Below are 18986 nucleotides of genomic sequence, written 5' to 3'. Positions count from 1 at the left end.
TACTTTTAAAAGCCATTAGCACTGAACTCACTCCCTTTAACACTGGGCACATACACTACATATATTAATATCAGTTACTTATTTTGGAGGCAGCTTGACAAATATAACCAAGTCCACACAGTTGACACAATAAAGACAATGATGTATTTATTTTGTTCCAGAAAGACATTTGTTTGTAAACATTTAAACATGTTGCTGCCAATAATGACATAATTAAAAAACAAAATATGACATAGTTTGGACTAGTAAACTTTATTCAGTGTCTAAATCATTAGTGGAGGTTTTTCTTCTTTGCAATGCTAGTAGATTCAGCTGTAAAAAACAAACACAGAAACACAAAGACATAAATAACGTCAGTCTTCCATAAGAAAACAAGGGAAAATGAAAATAAGAATGTATCTCTGCATGTCAAAGGCACATCATATCTCTTTCAATACAGTAGTTACACACACCTGTTGCGCAGCAGTGGCTGCCCTTTGTTCAGCTTGTGTCAGTCGTCTCTGGAGACGAGTGGACTTCTCTTGATGCTCTACAAGCCGTCTCTCGTACTACACACACACCAAGATAATTACATGAAGTCAAACGCACAAAAGTCCAACGTCCAATATTTCCAATACAACACCACAAGAAGAGAATATCATGCAGTAATTACCACTTGCCATGATTGATAATGGTTTGCTTTCCTGTCGATTTTTACCTCCTCCAAGGAGAATGTTTTCAGCCATGTTTGTTTTTTGGGCTTTGAGCAGCATAACTCAAAAAATGAAGGATGGATTTGTGTGACATTTTCCTCAGGATGTGTTACGGCCCAAGAAATTATTAGATTTTGGTGTTGAAATGGACATGGATCAAAACAATTGTTAACCTTGCAAGAAAAGGAAAGTCTATCGACACCATAGGAAACTAAGCTACCTTGGTGGAGGTTTGTGCTCTCCTTGCTCTTGCTTGTATATGTGGACTGATTTTATTCTCATTACGTTATTATTCCTCATATACACGCAGTACAAAGTATGTACTTCGTGGAACTAAACTTTAGCCAGCTCCCTTGTCATGCTGCCAGGAGGGCTGACATTTGCAGAGGCTAACATCAGCTGAACAGGAAAGGGCAGCTCCTCCCATCAAGTAGAAGATATAACATGGGGCAGGGCGACCATCTTACGCTTTCTCTTAAAAACCATGATTTTCTTACGTGTTTGTCTTTAATCGATAGAAAGTATACGTGTGAAAGAATGAGAGAAAAGGGTAGAGACGCAGCTACAAGAATATCGAACCCAAGCTGTGCTAAAGGCCACAGCCTTAGTCGCGCCAACTTAACCAGGTGAGCTATCCTGTGACCCAGTTTTTTTTTTAGGAAAGGTTCACCATCTCACCATAGCAAATTCTTGACATGACACACATACCTCGGAAATGGTATTATGATTTGTTTCAAGCTGCAACTCTAGGTCGTGTGAGCGCTGCTTCTGTCGACTCAGCTCTGCCCTGAAACAAACATTTAAAGACAGATAAGAATCAAGCTGTCGCTCACAGAGAAAAGGAACATTTATATTGTTACTTTATTGTGAATTGTTATCAAAATGTTCAATATTTCCAATAAATCTCAGCACAGCGCAGCTGTTGCAAAGGGCCAAACAGCTTCAAGCAGTACTGCAAGTCAATTTCTGTTTCAGCCGTTATCAAAATATTGATCTCTCAGCTTTTGCTTCATCATCAGTGATCGAGTGTTTGTAGTGAAGTATCATAAGGATTTTTTTTTCCTATTTAATAAAGACACTGTTTGTGTTGTACTCTATAACATGTTGTTCAAAATGGTACATTCTCATTGTCACATTGGGGATCAAGGTGTCTGCTGTCTTCGAGGTCCACTGTCTAAGAATGTTTATGTGACATGTAATGGTAAGATTGACTCACCATGAATGAAAGACTCTGCTCAGGTTTATGAGGGTGGAGTCATTTGTGTAATCAGCTTCTGCTTTGGCCACAGCAGAAACAACGGTGATACAAGATGCAAGGCTTGCCAAAAGGCTTATTATAAGTCTTAAAGGCTATATTAAAAATCCTCCTTAAGGGTAGTACAGTATACTGTATTGAATTTCTGCCACTAAATGATCCTAAATGTTACACATTGGACGTAAACAGCAGCCTGTCAGTTAGTCCACATTATACATTTGAGTGGTTTGGACTACATGCTTTATTTTAAGGTGCTAATTTAACTGGAGGGTGTTTCCTCAGGCGACTTGCTCTCTTTTAAGCATCAAATTGCTTCACATTTACCTATTTAAGGAAAAACAAACTGTAAATTCACAATAAGTAATGTTCTTGAACAATTCCCCCTCTTTATTTATAGATGATCAGCTAAGATGTTGTATCCTTCTTTCCAATCTTGAGAAAAATTAAATGTTAAAAGTCTTACTTGAGGCCAGCAGTTTTAGTCTCAAAGGCCTGGACCAGGTTTTTAGACTCTTCCTTCCAGCGCTGACTGCTTTTCTGCTGCGCTGTAAGGAGGCGTGTCAGATCAACAGTGGAGCTCCGGCTGCTCTCTTCCAGCTCCCTCACCCGCGCTTCAAGTCCCTGCTCCTTTAGGCTATACTCATGCTCCATCTGTGACACCTGTGGCAGGGGATCCAAGATTCCTTTAAATCGATAAAGAAAAAGCCAACTCAAACAGCCAACTTCATGTGAATGAAGTAAAATAAATTCTACATTACTTACACCACTTAAAGCAGGCATGACTTTAGTGAAACACTGCTTCTTTTACTGTCCACCTTTCTCTGTTTGTTTTTTTTTAACCTACAAACCTTCATGGAGGTGTAGGTATTTCTTCAAGTAATGGCTTTCCACCTTCAAAAAATGCACACCACTCATCTTGTCATGAGTACTACCACTCGACAACAGTTGTTGTCAGTGGCTTTGAGAGCTGTTTGAGGAAACAACACTGATAAGATCATCAGTCTCATCTCAGTTTCACTTGGAAACAAGTGCTTTTTAACAGAAATCCTGTGTTGCAAACTAGAAGACTGGCGTTTTGAAAGGTCTCTGTACACTTACCACACTGTGAAGGTCAGTCAGTCATATAAGTGTTAAATAATTGCACTGAGAAAATTGTGGGATACAGGGTTCAGAACATTGAGCCACACTCGGGACTAAAAGTCAGGATATCTTGTCCCCTGCTTCAGCAATTAAGGCCACTCCTTCCAGCCAAGTCAGCAGCATGGCTTTATTTTCTAAAGGTCACTTACTCAGCTGGTCAACTGCTTTGGTCCAGACAGACACAACACTGGATATTCATGAAAGTTTGGATGGACATTCACAGAGGATGAATTGCTTTGGTAGTCCTGTTTTAAACTCATGGAGCAACACATGGGTGACTTCATTAGCTTTTAGTAAAACATATTGACTGGAGTTTCCATGGAGACATTCATGCTACCAGCAGGTTTAATCAATTCTGTGAAATTTCAGTGGCAAGATTTTTCATGCACCATTATGCAATAATGCTTGTAGATACTTCATCCTTGTTTTAATCTGTTTTCCATAAATTCCCTGAAGTAATGAAAGAGTGCAGCTAAGCCATTAGAAAAGTCCAGTCACCTACAGCTAACTACAGAAGAAGACAATGACCTGGATGACTGAGAACCTTGACAGACATTAGAAAACCTCTACCAATCATCTATCCTCCTTGTGTTAGGTCTATATTATCCTTTCTTCTTTTACTCTTCTTGTAGATCATGCTAAAGGCCAGCACTTTGGCCTTGTGCAGTTTTTCTCCAGTGTCACCGCAGAGACCATCTTTGTTTACTACCAAACTTAATTATTTTTTACTAATATTTCAATATACATTATAGTATTACTTGCTGTTTGGCCTTCTTCTGGACCAGCAGTGTGGCTTTGCGCAGCTCATCCATTTCCCTGCGGAGCTGCAAGTTCTCTTGTTGCAGTTGGAGCCGCTCCTCGCTGATGCCAACACAGTCGTCCCTGGCTGCAGCCAGAGAGTCCTGCAACCGCTGCACTTCCTCTTGGCACCGGGATAGTTTCTCACTATAGCTGAAGATGGAAATAAGATGGAAAGAAGTGAAAAAAACACAGAAATTTCCACTATAATCACCATTATTATTGGCAGCAGATGAACCTCCATGGGTAACAACAAATGCCTGCCATTTTATGTAACTATGAATGTGAGAGGAATAGAATAAACATGAATGACCTAATGTCTTGCACATAAAACAATTAGCTAGTTCACTTACTCCATGTCCATTTTTTTTAGTTTGTTCTGGGTGCTTTGCAGAGTGAGGCTCATGTCTTCCTTCATCCTCTCTGCATTCAGACACCTCTGATGAAGAGCATCAATCTTCCTGAACTCTGGTTCTGCCCTGCCCTCCTTATACACCTAACACACAAAGCATTACAACAATCGATAATACTGCCTGAACAAAAAACAAAAAACAAAACAAAAAAAAACATATAATCAAACACTAAACTCCAGGCCTAGACTTAGTAGGTGTTTTTCACAGTTTCAGTGTTTGATAACAACCTTCTCCAGTTCCTCCTCTACAGCTTTCCTCTCGCGCATAGACCTTTCAATCTGAGACTCTTTATCTGCACACTCCTACAGACAGGTAGAAAGAGAGAACAAGGAGAGTCAGGGGAAAAGGGAGGGTTAGAGACAGAATAAAAAGGATGAGTAGACAGGTCCAGACAAAGGAAAAGTGATTTTGTATGATTATGAAAAGAATTTGTCATGAGAGAAAAGGGTCTTACCAGCTGTAGTGCAGTCAGCTCCTCAGCCATACGTTGGATCTGAACATTACACTGCTTGCGCACATTTCCTACCTGTCAAAGATAAAGTCAAAAAGCTTAAATATGTTTTCATTTTTCTTTCAACTGTAGCTGAAGTGAAGTGATTTCAGTCCTTTGCTCCACGTGAGGAGCCAATAAGTTGTGAGGATTTTTATTTGCTTGCTTAGGAAGGAGCTATTGCCAATCAAATCAAATTAAGCTTTTATAGTTAGTATTGAGATAAGGTTGGGAAACTTGACTCATAAATGGAATGGCAATAATGTGCTTAAGAGCAACACATTTATCTAAGATTAAACAAATGAAGGTCACGTTTGAAAACACATCCACCTCCAACTTTGTAACAGGGCAATAATGATTAGTCAATGAATTGGTTATTAACTGATTACTTAATTTATAATCAACTATATTTGATAGTTAATTAATTGGTTGGAGTGTTTTTTTTTTTTTATTTGAACAAACTCTGACTATTCAGCTTCATATATTTGAATATTTTCCAGTTCCTTTGCCCCACATGATAAAGAAATCACATTTGAGAACATCATTTTCATCTTATGAAATGTAATCAATTAATTGGGAAATGAATCAAAAGCTTCATCAAGTACAAAATAATCGTTAATGTAGCCCTAAATTGCAATGCTGTATCATTTGCAAACTGTACTGTATGGATGAATCATTTCATGAATATATATTATTAACAAAAAACTAATATTTTAATAAAATTATAGTGATACCGGCAGCTGTGGATTTGTGACCTATCAAAGTTAAAGCAAAACAAAAAGCCAATTGATTGTGAGAAGAACTACCATTTTGGGCTGTTGTTCAATCCCTGCACATACAGAAGAACTGAGAGAAACTGTTATGTGTTTCTGTGTGGGTGTACAAGATCCAAATAAAAATGGTAGCCACTTGTAAATACAGTTACATCATGCTACTAGTGGTCAAATGTCCTCAGGGTAACTTTAGGTTCACATCTCTATTTCAGGAAAATACAACCTTTGTGCATAACTGTCTGAGTGGTGCTTAGGTCCTGAAGTAAGTCTGAGATCTGACTACTAATGTAGGCAGTTTAGGGATTAATTCCTCATCACACATGTTCATTCCAACATTGCATGACTTAAAAGGAGAATGACGGTGAGAGGAGATCAAGGTAAAAAAAAACAAAAATATACAAAAAAACACCCCCACTTTGGCAGCACTGTTTGATTTTAACCCCCAACTCCATGACAAAAATGACCTGTTACCTAAAAGATTAAGGGGAAAGTTGTATACATCAACACCTAATCTTTTTATATTTCATCTTCTGTTGAAGGCTGGCCAGAAAATAAGATGACAGCCTGTTATGTAGTCGCACTAGGCTTCATTAACAGGATTAAACAGTTGAAGGGGTTGATGAAAAAGACCCATTAATAGAGCATTAATCACCATGTCTCTGACTGAAGTAAGGCAGACGGAAACAGCAGTGCTTTGCCTTTGAGTTAATGTGTTTAAGAAAAAAACTTAAGATGAGGAAATGGTACAACTATGCAAGGCCAATTTAAATTGATTTAAGAAATTAACATTTATTTCGTCAGCACCCAATTTCTAATTAGAGTCATCAAGGTCGAGTCAGAGTCAAATTCCAAGACTGGCAAATAAAAAAGGGTTTGTTTACTGTGTAACTGAAGTTCAATATAACATCTGTTTACACAACGTGCATGTTTTGGAGCAACTCTTTAGGCATCTTGATACTGTAAGCTTTGGACACATGTAACAATGCATGTTACAGTTTGAACACAGCAATACTACCACAATATAGTAGCATTAGAATAGATGCAATATCAAGTCAAAATGCAGTTAATGCTCAAGTCGTAGGTCAAGACAGAGTCAAAAACTTATACATATAGAGTTGTTGATTTTAATAGATATGTAATGGACAAAAAAAATAAATCTACTTTTTCCTTTTGCTGCAGAGGATGTTTGTGTTTTGTAGATAAAAACTCCCTACCGCTTTTCTGGTGTGGACTGCAGCATCCTGGATCAACTGTTTGATGGCCTCCTTTGTCTTCTCTAGTTCTTCTATCTTCTGTTTCTCTCTTAACAAGGCCTGAAGGGAGAGAGTAAAGACAGGCACAGACTCACATTTCAGTGAGAAAAGTTGCTGAAAAGCTGAGGACATTTATCAAAAGGATAGCAGAGACGTAAAAAGACTGCAGGGGGGGGCGCTTGGTGAGAGGAAAAGAGACTTAAAGAAAAGAGATAGAGTGATAAAGGAAGAGACAACTGCTCTCACCTGGTCCTTTTGCAGTGCAGCTTCCTCAGCCATCTGAATACTCTCTCGTAATTTGTCCATGGTCTCATACTTCTCTTCTTCGACGGTGGTGCAACGTGCCTGGAGTTCACCCAGTTTTCTCTCCCACACCACTTGCTCTCTGCGAAAGGACTCTGCCTCTTGAGATGTAACCTTTAGCCTGGCAGTGGAGAAGAGAGGTAAAGACAGGGAGCTGAACCTCATGAGTTTGATGTAAAAGATCATGACTTTCCCAGAGATTCAACTGTACAGGTGCACCATGAACTCACCTCCTTTTAAAAGGAAAAACAGAATGGAAGTGCATACGTAAGATTTCCTACTACTACTACTACTATTACTACTACTACTACTACAGAAATGCCATAAATAATTTAGATATTTCACAGTTTAATGTGCTCACCTGGTCTCTAGCTGGCTCAAGGCTGCCTGGAGCTGTTGGCGCCGTCTGTCGGCCGCTTCCTCTCTGCCCCGGGACTGCACTACATCCTCCTCCTAAATACAAACACATAGGTCGTGGAGCACATGTCAGAGCAGAACCGCAGGGAACCAGGATATTCAGTGCAAAATAATTAAATTATATGAAGACGTGTATGAAAAATATCTAATATAATGACATAAGTGATGATATAACCAAAACACATTTCATATTGATTGACTCCTTTGTTCAAGCACCACATCTTCACCAACTCACCGAAACCCACACATCCATTATTTATTTTTTCTTTCAGCTTTTTTTTCCTCACTCCTCACCCATCTCTGCATCTTGTCTTGGACATTCTGCAATAATTTGGTGAGCTCATCCACTTTGGCTGTGGCCGTCCTCAGTTCTGCCTTAGTTTGCCTACAATAGAAGGATAAAGTGAAAACGGTAAACAAATAACAACGAAGAATTCATAATGGCCTGATTAGTTACCTGAGCTGGATGTGTAGTTGCTCCATCTCTGTACTTTGCTCTGTTACTGTCTTGAGAAGCTGCTGGTTGGTCTGTGTGTGACAAGAAAGACAAGACTGCCATTTGTGTGGCATGACTAACTCCAACTTCCTCAAAACATTTAAAAACAAAACCCAGGGAGCCTTTGTCGAGCAGGCAGTGCTCCAAACTCATTTGTTTCCACATACAATGACTGAAAAAGGCTGCATGTGTGAAAAATGAAGAGAAGGGGCGAAGCAAAAGGGTTGTTCTCTCATTAAAAATGCATCAGAGGGAGAAGCATAGTATTACTATCTCCTCACATGCTGTTAGGTCTAAAATGACAACTGCTTGTGTGTGTGTGTGTGTGTATGCTTACAGGTTTTCGTGTGAATGAATATATGCTAAATATTTTGTGTGCACTTATCTACAAGGTTGAGCCGTAGTCAGGTTAACCATCTGTCTCAATAGAGTTTAATCAGTTTGAAAGCGTCGCTGAAAGCGTTCATCAATGACTGTAGGAGACAGAAAGGGAGTAGGGCTGGGTGCAGCTGTATAAGCAGGAAAAAGTCAAATTTAGGACATTTAGAGGATTACCAAGTGAGCTGACATTCCATTATACGACCCATACAGTTCTGGCCGACTACCAGAATATTCAGAAACCAATTCACTTAGTTGCAAGATTAATTGTAAGAGCTGGGTTTATTTTTGAGAAATGAACACCATTTCAATCCTATGGCTAATTAGGAGGCAAAAATGTATCACACTTAATTAACCGTCACTTACCGATTCCAATTTCTGATTGGTGACTTGGAGTTTGTGTGAGTGCTGCTGGAACTGAACAAGCTGATCCTGTGATGGGAAAAGGGGGGACGTTCAATAAAACTTAACTGCTTGTAATTACCTCATGTTTATATATCGAGCATTAACTGAGGCCAAACCGCTCTAATTAACCAAATCTTTATTATAATAATAGCTCAAACTAGTGGTGAACTGTTGATGTCCTAATAACACACTGGCTCTGCCTGTTAATGTGGGATTGCTGAACCTTGAGCTGTTGTCTCTGAGCATCATGAATCTGTCCATCCGATATGGTCTTCTGGTAGACCTGCTGGAGGCGGTCCAGCTCCAGAGCTGCCGCCTGCCACAACTCCATGGCCTGAGCCCGCTCCTAAACCCATACACATAAATGTGAGTACACTCATTTAGACACACTCATTCATGCAGTCAAAAAACATTGTTGCTTTCTCCTTGGTTTTCAATGAGAAGAGCAACACCACACATCTTTGTGTACTCTATAAAACAGACACTAAAAGCATGGAAAGGAGCTGGACTCATTCAGTGAGGAATAATATTGCATAACCAGATCCAAAATTGTCCCTTTTCAGCTTGCTTTTTTATTGGCAAGGGAGCATACCCATAAAATGTTTTACTCAGTTAAAAATAATGGCAACTATGCTACACACAAGTGGAACAAACCTACCAGTGGAACTGAAATCAGCACCAAATGTGAATATGTTTAAATCCAGGTTAAAAACCCTGCTTTTCTCATATAACATTTTTACATTTTAATCTTCTGCACAATTTTCTTAAAAACATTTTTGAGTTAATTATTGTTTTATCATATTTTATGCTCCATTTCAGTCAAACTTTTTGTTTCATGAGGGGCCTGTTCACTTAAGTCGCTGACACCTGGCACTAGTGGACGCCTCTGAAGCTCTGAAGAGTAAAAATCAGAGAGGGTTGTATCTGTAGCTGTACGGGGTGAAAAAGCCAACTAGTATTTGAGATACTTGAAATTCAAAAACACTAGTTGTTGCTGTACATGTGTGATGACAAAGTCAGTAACAAATGCAGTGCATCATGAAAAGTTAGAGCAGTTGACGTAGAATGACAGAAATAACTGAATGCTAGCAAATCTTCTCCTACGCCTGCAACAAAGCCAGGATGCAAGGCAACCAGATGGTGTGTACACAGGCTTTGAGACAGCAAACAAGCATCCTTTTCCTGCATTATTTTGTGAAAAATAATATGCAGATTTTAAACACATAATTGTGTCATCATGGAAGACTTAATCTACAAAGATTTAGACAACACATATGGAATGTGCAGACCTGCTCAGACAGCTGGATCTGCTCCTGGAGGTTTCTGATGACTGCTTCCTCCTCCTGTGAGCTGCCCTCCAGTCCTGAGGCCATGGGCAGAGCATGCAGCTGCTTCTCCACAGACTCCCTTAGCTCAGCATGCAGCCTGGAGAAGAAGAGTGCTGATAATGAGGCTTGATAGTGAAGTACTTACGGGGGGAGGTATTGGAGGAATAGTTTTAAATTTGCAGAGTTTGTGATGTTTAACGAAACTCTCATTTGGCTGTAATGTAAGTTATCTGGTTGCATCGATTGCCAACAAAGACCTAATTAAGAACTAATTATAAACTAAACTTGTTTAAGCTAAGACACATAATTAAAGACCTGGTCAATCAGTGCAAAACTAATCAAGTCAGAAAGTGATGTAATATTTGATACACTCTAATAACATTTCACTTAAAAATTTAAAATAATAAAAATTTTAATTTAATTGTTGTTGACTGACACCATATATATTCACTGATATCATACAGTCATCTATTGTGGAGCATCAGTAGATTTTTTTTTACCTTTCATTTTCTTTGACAACCCTCTCCAACTTTGCTTTGACATCTGCCATTTGGGCCTGTATAATTATAAAAACAGAGGAAACGGTGTGCTGTTAATTAGTCAAGGTATTCTGAAACATTATCAGTTACCTACTCAAATGTAAAAACTATGACAACTTAAAACAGTGTCAGTGAATTTTTGTGCCGTTTATTTCTGTTTATCACCTGGTATCGCTGCAGCTTCTCCGTCATTTCATCCACATGTTGATCATACTCTGCTATCAGAGGAGCCATCATACTGTAACACAAATTAATTAAGTCAGTTGAGGAAGAAAAAGTTTTCTCTTTGCTGCATTCATACCAACAGGATGTCGGATTATGTCCATTGTCAAAAACAAAACAACAACTTAAATCATGCCTGACCTTCTGTCTGCAATCCAGTGTGTTGGAGACCCGGCTGGTCTTTCCCCCTCAACCTGAGGGACATCGGAAGAGCAGGGGTGAGGGTTAGCATGATGCCATGTTCAGTGGGTGTTAATTTTACTTAAGACTTGAAGCAAAAAACAAAATTTCCAACCAAAGTTTCATAAATCAAAATGACATCTGTGTGCATGTACTGTCTATCTTGTTGTCCTGATATGAACACAAGATATAGTTAAGGTTACTTAAACAATTAATAAAGGTTTATGATTATTAATTTTTTTTTTTTACCCGAGATGAAGTTGATTGATTGTGGCGACCATGCTGGTACTGGCTTAAAGCAGAATTTAACCTGTCGACTGAAAACAAGCATACAGACACCAAAGTATAAAGTACTAAGCATACAGTACACACACTACAGTACATGACATGGTATACAGTACATTATTCAGGGTTACTGAGTGTTCAATTTCCACATTTAATCCAATTTTCGATTTATCCCTTGCATATCATACCATAAGCTAAAAGAAAAACTTAATTAACATAATGTAACGACAAACCTAGGATTTGCATGTTGCCCAAAATGATGTTAATTTTGGTGCATATTCTTGTACTATGGCAGTTTCCTCACTCCTAGTGATTCTGCATTCTTGATGATTTGGATCTCATTGTATGTTTTAGTATAACAAACGAATAACAAATTATATATTACAGTGTGTGAAAACTATGTTGCATGCATTGGTAATCTGTTAAGTAAAGAGCATAGACTGTATGTCTATGACATGCCATAACAGTAGCTTGCGTTTTCTATACAAAAACAGTAAGATTGTTTTAATTTGGCCGGCAGTCTATTTGTGCAACCTTCCCTTTAGTTTGTTCTTACCTTGATCACGCAGGAACTCAACTTCTGCTTCCATGTTGACAGAGGGGTTGGTCTATAATAGCAGAACAGTTTGTGTTGACAGCTTGAAAACGGTCACCACTAACTCGCGTCAAGATATAATCGGGCACAACTCATCCGGTAGTTATTTTGGACGTATTATTTGATTGTCTATAATGTCACGGTGTTATAAAGCTGTTCAAACATTCACGAGCTTGTGTTAGTTAGTGTGGTTACGGGGTGCGGCTAGCGTTAGCAGGAACAGCTACTTAATCTCAGCTCGGTTTAGCTAACTAAACGTGTTGATATGTAACACAAATACCTGAATTGCAGCAGAGTACAACATTATGGCGCTTATGGGTGTTATAAATGTATTCTCTTTCAGAAAATTGTTTAAAATGCAAAGTAAACGATTGATATTTTTGTTCCGCAGCTCTGTTGCGCCGTCCGTTTCAAAGCAAACAAATAACAACCAATGGCAGCGAAGAGGCGCTCTGTTGAAATGGTTCCGTATATGCATGAGAGAAGAACAAAGGTTCCACTTTGTGTCGTAGACAAGATTCATGTGTTGGATATTTTTATTTTCAGACCAATGACGTTAGATCACGTGACAATACGTGTGATTGCATGTTTTGGAAACTCTAAAAGAAATTATATTTTAACTTAACACGACTTTCCTGTTAATCAGGAAGTAACACAAGTGGAGAGGCTTGAGTCGCCTATGAAAACGCAACGCTAACGTTTCCGTGGAAAAACAACTACAGTATATTCAGATCTAATCTAAAGCACAACCATCAGGTTAGTCAATTTACAGCTGAACGTTTGTTCTGTAATGAAGTGGGCATTTGTACCTGAATGAGTTACTCAGTAACAGAAATGTATGTGATATTAACCAAGGTAGATTATAAGAAGGAAGTGGGGGTGTGTTGTGAGTGCCACTAGTTGCAGCCGGGAGTTATTGGCCTAATTGGTATATAAAGACTTGGCAAGCTCAGCTGGGACACACTTGATATTTCAGCCAGTGAGCCTTGGAAATCATACAACATCATGGAGGTAGCTCATGGATTTCAGTGTATAACACTTCTCCACATCCTGCTGTGCTGTGCATCTCTGTAAGTCAACTGCTGTTGCAGCTGCTGCTGCACTGTGACTCTGTGGATGACTCTGAATGATTTTTGTCTTTCAGTCCTCATACACGAATGGAGTTTGCAATCAAGCACACATGGGACAGCAATCCTGTGGATCATGACCCTATCAGGATCATCTTCTCTCCTGGACAGGATGGGCTGAAGATGGAGGTGGATGGTCCCTTCTTCAATGACCCAGCAGCTCCTCCAGGACCTCCTGGTCAGCCCTTCCCTGGACTTTGGGATTATGAAGGTGGGAGCATTATATATTTTTCTTGTTTTAAATATACTGTTGATACAGGCAACACCTTTGAAAGACTGATGAACGTATTTGAACAGAGTGATTGTAAAAGTTGCTTTTTCTTCCACTTCTTCCACAATTGCTTATTATGTATTACATTAAAAATGGGCTTTAAAAGATATGAATCATGTTTAAAAATTAATTGGCCCCATTTTCAATCTTATCTTTGTATCACTCACTCATCTACTACTGCTTTATCCTCTAAATCCCAGCCAATCCCAGCTGACAGAGCCACATAGAGACAAGCAACCATACACATACCAAATTCTGCATGTTTTCTAATCATTGAGAACACGGAGAAAACCCACGCACACACGGGGAGACTGTAAAGTCCATGTTGAGAGGTTGTTTTTTCCGAAAAGGCCTTTCACTTGAATGTGCAACAAATTTTTTTTTTTTTTTTTAGCATGGCTAATCAAATGTATTTATTTATTTATTTATTTATTTATTTATTTATTTTAAAATATGCTCAACAGGTAAGAGATTGACATCACTCTCATATCTGTTCACATCGTGAGCACACAAATTAATTTGTTACATCCCAATTGTTGAAGCTGCACAAACTCTGTATATTGTAGTATGAAACAACTTGAAACAAGTAGTCATATTTTTGTAACTCTTGTAATGCAATTTTTAGGACACACTACAAGCAAAGATAAACTTGTGCATTTAGACCAATGAGATTAGAGTGACTTGGGACTATCTATGTTTGTGAGGTCATAATAATGATTGCATTATCATTATTAAGGTGATACAGCAATTAAACCTTATAATGAGGTTGAGTCACAACAATCCTATCAAACTGACCTTAAGTAAGTTCGATTTCTGGTTAATGAGTTCCACATATTTAGCCCCATTAATGTTAATTATTAGACTGCAAACCAACCCTGTTATAATCTAGGTAGATAATGAGTACACTGCCAGGTTAGTGGGTGTACTGATCCTCATATCCTATTTGAAAGTTGATCACACTTAATGTACACACCACTTAATTATGTATCGCTTACTTTTGCAATTACTCACTCTTACTTTTAGTTGAACTATTACTTTAAATAATGACTGAAAAGATTAAGTATTTAATTGTATTTTCTTTCTTTTCTGGAGAAGGTGCTGATGAGGTTAATTACACCTTTTTATAAGATTAAAGGTCTTATCTTTTTTTTCTTATGTCTCCACAGTTGTTGAGTCATTCTTCCTTGATAGCACGACAGAAAATTACCTGGAAGTAGAGCTTTGCCCGTAAGTACATACACCAGCTAGGCTGTTGCACTGTCCATGCCAATGAAGATATTTTAGTATCAGTTTTTATTTTTATAAACACATATGCTAACTGAGGAAGTGGACATCATCTGAGATCCTCATCTGACAATGTTACAGCTCTTGCCTTTTTGCCAAAACCTTTGCTCAATTGGACGTCTGCACTCTGCTCACTTTCCCAGGGGCCACCAGTCAGCAGACTGAGTAGCTGTAGCGAGTCGACCCCACACTCACCCTCCTCCAGCATTTAACATTTTCCACACTTGAGTTATTTTGACCTCATCATCTGTAAGAGATATAATTCTTGGCAGTCTGACAGATGGTCTCCTTTTAATTTCTGCTGTGAAGACACTGGGAGACATTAAGAACTTGTTTTTAACCCATCACGAATTTGTCTCCTCTGTGGCAACGGAACAGAAACTGCTGCAGGTCGAACTTTTAAGATTAACTTCTTGTAAACAGAAAAAAACCACACTGGTCTATAGCAATGGTAAACAACTTTAGTTACACCATTTTTACATCCTTTTTTCTTAAGTCAAAACAAGAATTAAATATCATCTATGTTTTTTGTGGGGTTTTTTTGTTTGTTTTTTTAGACATGGACAACACCTGATATTATTGCTGTCAGGAGTACGCCAAGCATTCATGGTGGGTAGACATGGGGTTACTGAAGGGTTTTTTTTTATTTTTTTTAGAAGCGGACATTTCTCAAATTTCTCCTCCTTTTCCAGCAACAACTGCCAATGGTCTTTAATGCCACAACCACAGGGGGCAGGTGGACAGGTGAGGCTCTCATCCCCTGGACATACTTCCCTCCTAATGTCAACAAGATGAACTCCTATGCCATCCACGGCTCAGGAGAGAAGCGGACGTACGAGGCGCTCTACCCCATTCCTAAGGCAGAGATAGTGGAAGGCCAAACACCCGACTTGTGAGTATCGTGCCTGGCATTTTGACGACGCACCTGCACACACGTTAACAGAGAAACTTATCGTTGTTTTGTTAACCCTCTTATGACCATCATGGTAATCAGGCAGCCTGGATTTATTGAGATTTTTATGGCTGTAGAATTGTCAAAATGTTCAATGATAGAGTGCGTCTGCCCCTCTTATTTTTTTCAAGATAACTTTCACTTTTGATATCTGCAGTTATTTAACCAATTAGGAACTGAGAAGCTGACGTCACAAACGCGTGACATCGTTCCACAGAAATCCTGAGGGTTACTGTAATGCTATTTATCTGCTTTCCGGTATCCATCCATCTTCTACCACTTAATCCTCCACTTGAGGGCTGTGCCAATCTCAGCAGACATAGGGCAAAAGGCAGGGTACACCCTGGCACACAGATCGCCAGTCCATAGTTTTTTAATTTTCTAGATATCACAAATGCATGCCAAATCCTGTCGGCAACGATGGGGTTAACTGAATTTCCACTAGACTCAGAATTGTTCTTTTGTTAATGTACTCCAGTTATAAGAATTCAATCTTTATGTATGCTGCATTCACATGGTATTTGCAGTATATGTTTTATACTGTCAAGCCAAGTTATATGAATAAAATTATTATCAATTAAAATTACGCTATAAAAATTTTAACATTGTGTGTTTTGCTACAGTCTTTCGTTCACACACTGTTTGTCTAATAGATGAAGGCTGCAGAGTCTCTGAAGTAATCATGTATCTTCATCATGGTAAAATATATAAAGTTTTTCCTTTTACATACAAGAAAGAAATTGTCATATTTTAATCTGTAATGCATTACATGCTAGAAAGTGTGTGTGTGTAGGTTAACTGAATAAACTAAAGTTAACTAAACAATTAATTGAACACTTAATCAACTGAAGTCATGACCATTGGTTCTCAGAGTAATAATGAACCATGAATTAATACTGTACAGTAAATTATCAGCCCCTTTGCTCTTTGTGTTGAAATCATAGAGTAGCTTTATGTATTGGCACAATTTTTTAATTTAAATTCAGATCATTTAAACTTGCAGGGCGTGACAATCTCTAATTGATTTTATGCTAAACAATAAACCTTCCTCCCAAGGAAGGTTGTGGCTCAGGTCGACTGTGGTGAACCTTAATCTAGGCAGAGGAGGAATCTAAGTTTAACATTTTACAGTGCACTGCACTCTTAAACTCTTAAAGGTAGGATCTTTTAAAATGCAGATGGGGGAAAAAATATCATCTTCAAAACAGCTGAAGTAAACATATGTAAGTTATTTCATAGTATTGGTCATAAAACTGCAAATCCAGTCGTAACTTTCACTAGACTGACCTGTGACTGTCCATGTTTTTTCCCAGTTTGTGACAAGAAAATCCTCATTACATCATCACACCCATCCACTGTCTACCACTTTATCCTCCACATGAGAGTCACAGGGCTGCTGGTGCTAATCCCAGCTGACAGAGGGCAAAAGGCAGGGTACCCCCGACCCGACAGGTCACCAGTCCATTGCAGCACCTGTCAAGGGTCAACTGATCTTTTGCATAAAATCAATGACTTGTACCTTCATTCCTCTCCTTTTTGGCCAGACTTGCAATATATTCTCTTATTTTGTCTTTTCAAACAAAAAACACTTTTTCAATTTGGAATTGCAGCCCACACCCGTGCAGATAATTGCATTTAGAAATGAGATGCACTGTTTATGTATGTATGTGTGGGGTTTTATGTATCTGATATTAAATTCTCTCTCTGTCTCTTAGCCACCGCCTGGAGTACTTCCAAAATTTCCGCCTCCAAAGCATCATGGGAGAAGGCTGGGTCCAGCCAGAGTCTGATCTGTGGAAAGGAAAACCCTGAGCTTTTCAAAAACATATTTGCCTTATCTGTCTCTGTGTGTCTCTCTCTCTCTGTCTCTGTGTCTCTCTCGCACACACAACACGGTGGCAGGGTAACAATACAAACACTCATTGCCAGAGAACAAAGGGCAATCAATCTTTATTAGTTAATGATGTCAAATGATATGACAAGAAATCTGTTATCAGCTTGTCCGAGCGTATTAGCCTTCACACACATTTATACGCACACTCGGACACGGACACAAACACACCTCGCAAGCAACTGGATGTCACCTTCTATTGCTTCAGCAGACTGTGACCTACAGCAGTTACACCACGGTTGGTGGCGAGGCATGCTCATTTTGACCTTCAGCTCCTGCGCAGCCTGTGCGTTTCACCTCGGTCATACAAACACAGCAGGCTTCTTGTGTGTCTCTGCCTCATTAGCGGACGCACACTCAAACAACCACACACACACCATTAAAGTGGAGACGCATGGTAGAGCTTCTGAATTATGGCTGCTCTCTAATTAGGCAATTTTGCAGTCATTCCATTACCTTCAGTGGTTTCCTTTTATGATTATACTTGTTTATAAATTAATTACTGCTTGTGAAGTGTTTGTCCTCTTGCTGTGGTTGTGTGACAAATGTCACTTTTTCTTTTATAAATGGATTTTTGATATATGATCGGGTTTTAGTGCTATGTTTATCTAATAAAGCAACATTTGATTACTGTGGAAACAGTGTTTGTCTCTTTGTTCTGAGAGTTCGATAAGTGGCAGAAGAAGCACATTTTACTTAAGCAGTGCAGCAATATAAAAACATTCAAATATACAGTACAAGCACTGTTGCCTTGCAGCTAAAAGGCCCAGGTGTGTGACTTGGTCAGAACAAGGGCCTTTTTACATGGAGTTTACATTTCTCCAGTTTCCTCCCACGGTCAAAAAACATAACAAAGGTTAATTGGACGTTAAATTGCCCGTAGGTGTTTGTCTCTGTTAGAATGGACTGGTGACAATGTCCAGGGTGTGACCTTGCCTTTTGCCCTGTCAGCTGGGATTGGCACCATCTCCTCAAGGGGGACAATAAAGTGTGATAAGTTTATTTTATTATTAAATACAGCTCTTACTTACTTCTAGCTCTTATTTGTACCCAAATGTTTAAATTCGCTTTGGATAAAAGCGTCTGCTAAATGACATGTAATGTAATGTAATGTAATGTAACATACGGAATGGTTGTCCCTATTCCTATTTGTAATTAATTTATTCAACTCATGCTCTTTTTGCTCAGAGGAAGATCTGTTCTCCGCTATGTATTTCATTGTTAACCCCTTTAAATCTGCTCCACAATGCAATGCTGCGCTCCTTCATATAATTGCACGATAGCCACTTCTGCAGTTTCTGAGTAATGTAACTAAAAGCCTGGGAAAGAAATGGCACCAAAAACATAACTGTCTTTCAAATAATAATAAAGTATCAAGACAACTTGCATAGTCTGCATGTGTATACCAGCACAGTGGTCTGTAGCTAGTTAAAGCTCTTGACCCACCAATGATCAGTGGATTGCCCACAGTGTGCTTGCACTGTCCAAACATTAGGTAA

General features: G+C 38.9%; 2 protein-coding genes across 7 annotated transcripts; one reads left to right on the top strand and one right to left on the bottom strand.

The window, feature by feature from the left end:
* Positions 1–181: 181 nt before the first annotated feature.
* sclt1 (sodium channel and clathrin linker 1) lies at positions 182–12435 on the bottom strand. Of its 2 annotated transcripts, XM_044028691.1 has the most exons (22): positions 12243–12433; positions 11924–11975; positions 11332–11399; positions 11044–11096; positions 10846–10918; positions 10642–10697; positions 10103–10238; positions 9037–9159; positions 8775–8840; positions 7992–8062; positions 7829–7919; positions 7479–7570; positions 7061–7238; positions 6776–6874; positions 4753–4824; positions 4526–4600; positions 4239–4381; positions 3846–4038; positions 2411–2607; positions 1401–1479; positions 453–548; positions 182–312 (listed from the first exon to the last, which is right to left on the bottom strand). In XM_044028691.1, exons 1-22 carry the CDS (start codon positions 12264–12266, stop codon positions 253–255), a joined length of 2097 nt encoding a protein of 698 aa, XP_043884626.1. In that variant the 5' UTR covers positions 12267–12433; the 3' UTR covers positions 182–252. The 2 variants fall into 2 exon arrangements, with proteins under 2 accessions (XP_043884626.1, XP_043884627.1); XM_044028692.1 differs by lacking the exons at positions 182–312; positions 453–548; positions 1401–1479 and having other exon boundaries at positions 2508–2630; positions 12243–12435.
* On the top strand, positions 11957–18126 carry lg6h4orf33 (linkage group 6 C4orf33 homolog). Of its 5 annotated transcripts, XM_044028696.1 has the most exons (7): positions 11957–12061; positions 12609–12718; positions 13107–13300; positions 14527–14587; positions 15202–15253; positions 15337–15536; positions 17312–18126. In XM_044028696.1, the coding sequence occupies exons 3-7, from the start codon at positions 13120–13122 to the stop codon at positions 17406–17408; spliced, it is 591 nt and encodes a 196-aa protein (XP_043884631.1). In that variant the 5' UTR covers positions 11957–12061; positions 12609–12718; positions 13107–13119; the 3' UTR covers positions 17409–18126. The 5 variants fall into 5 exon arrangements, with proteins under 5 accessions (XP_043884631.1, XP_043884632.1, XP_043884630.1 ...); XM_044028697.1 differs by lacking the exon at positions 12609–12718; XM_044028695.1 differs by lacking the exon at positions 11957–12061 and having other exon boundaries at positions 12463–12718.
* The last annotated feature ends 860 nt before the right edge of the window (positions 18127–18986 follow it).

Source organism: Solea senegalensis, linkage group LG6 (genome assembly GCF_019176455.1).
Source record: "Solea senegalensis isolate Sse05_10M linkage group LG6, IFAPA_SoseM_1, whole genome shotgun sequence".
In the NCBI taxonomy this organism is placed as follows: Eukaryota; Metazoa; Chordata; class Actinopteri; order Pleuronectiformes; family Soleidae; genus Solea; species Solea senegalensis.
The sequence above is the reverse complement of the archived record's forward strand: the minus strand, read 5'-3'. Positions and strand labels throughout refer to the sequence as shown.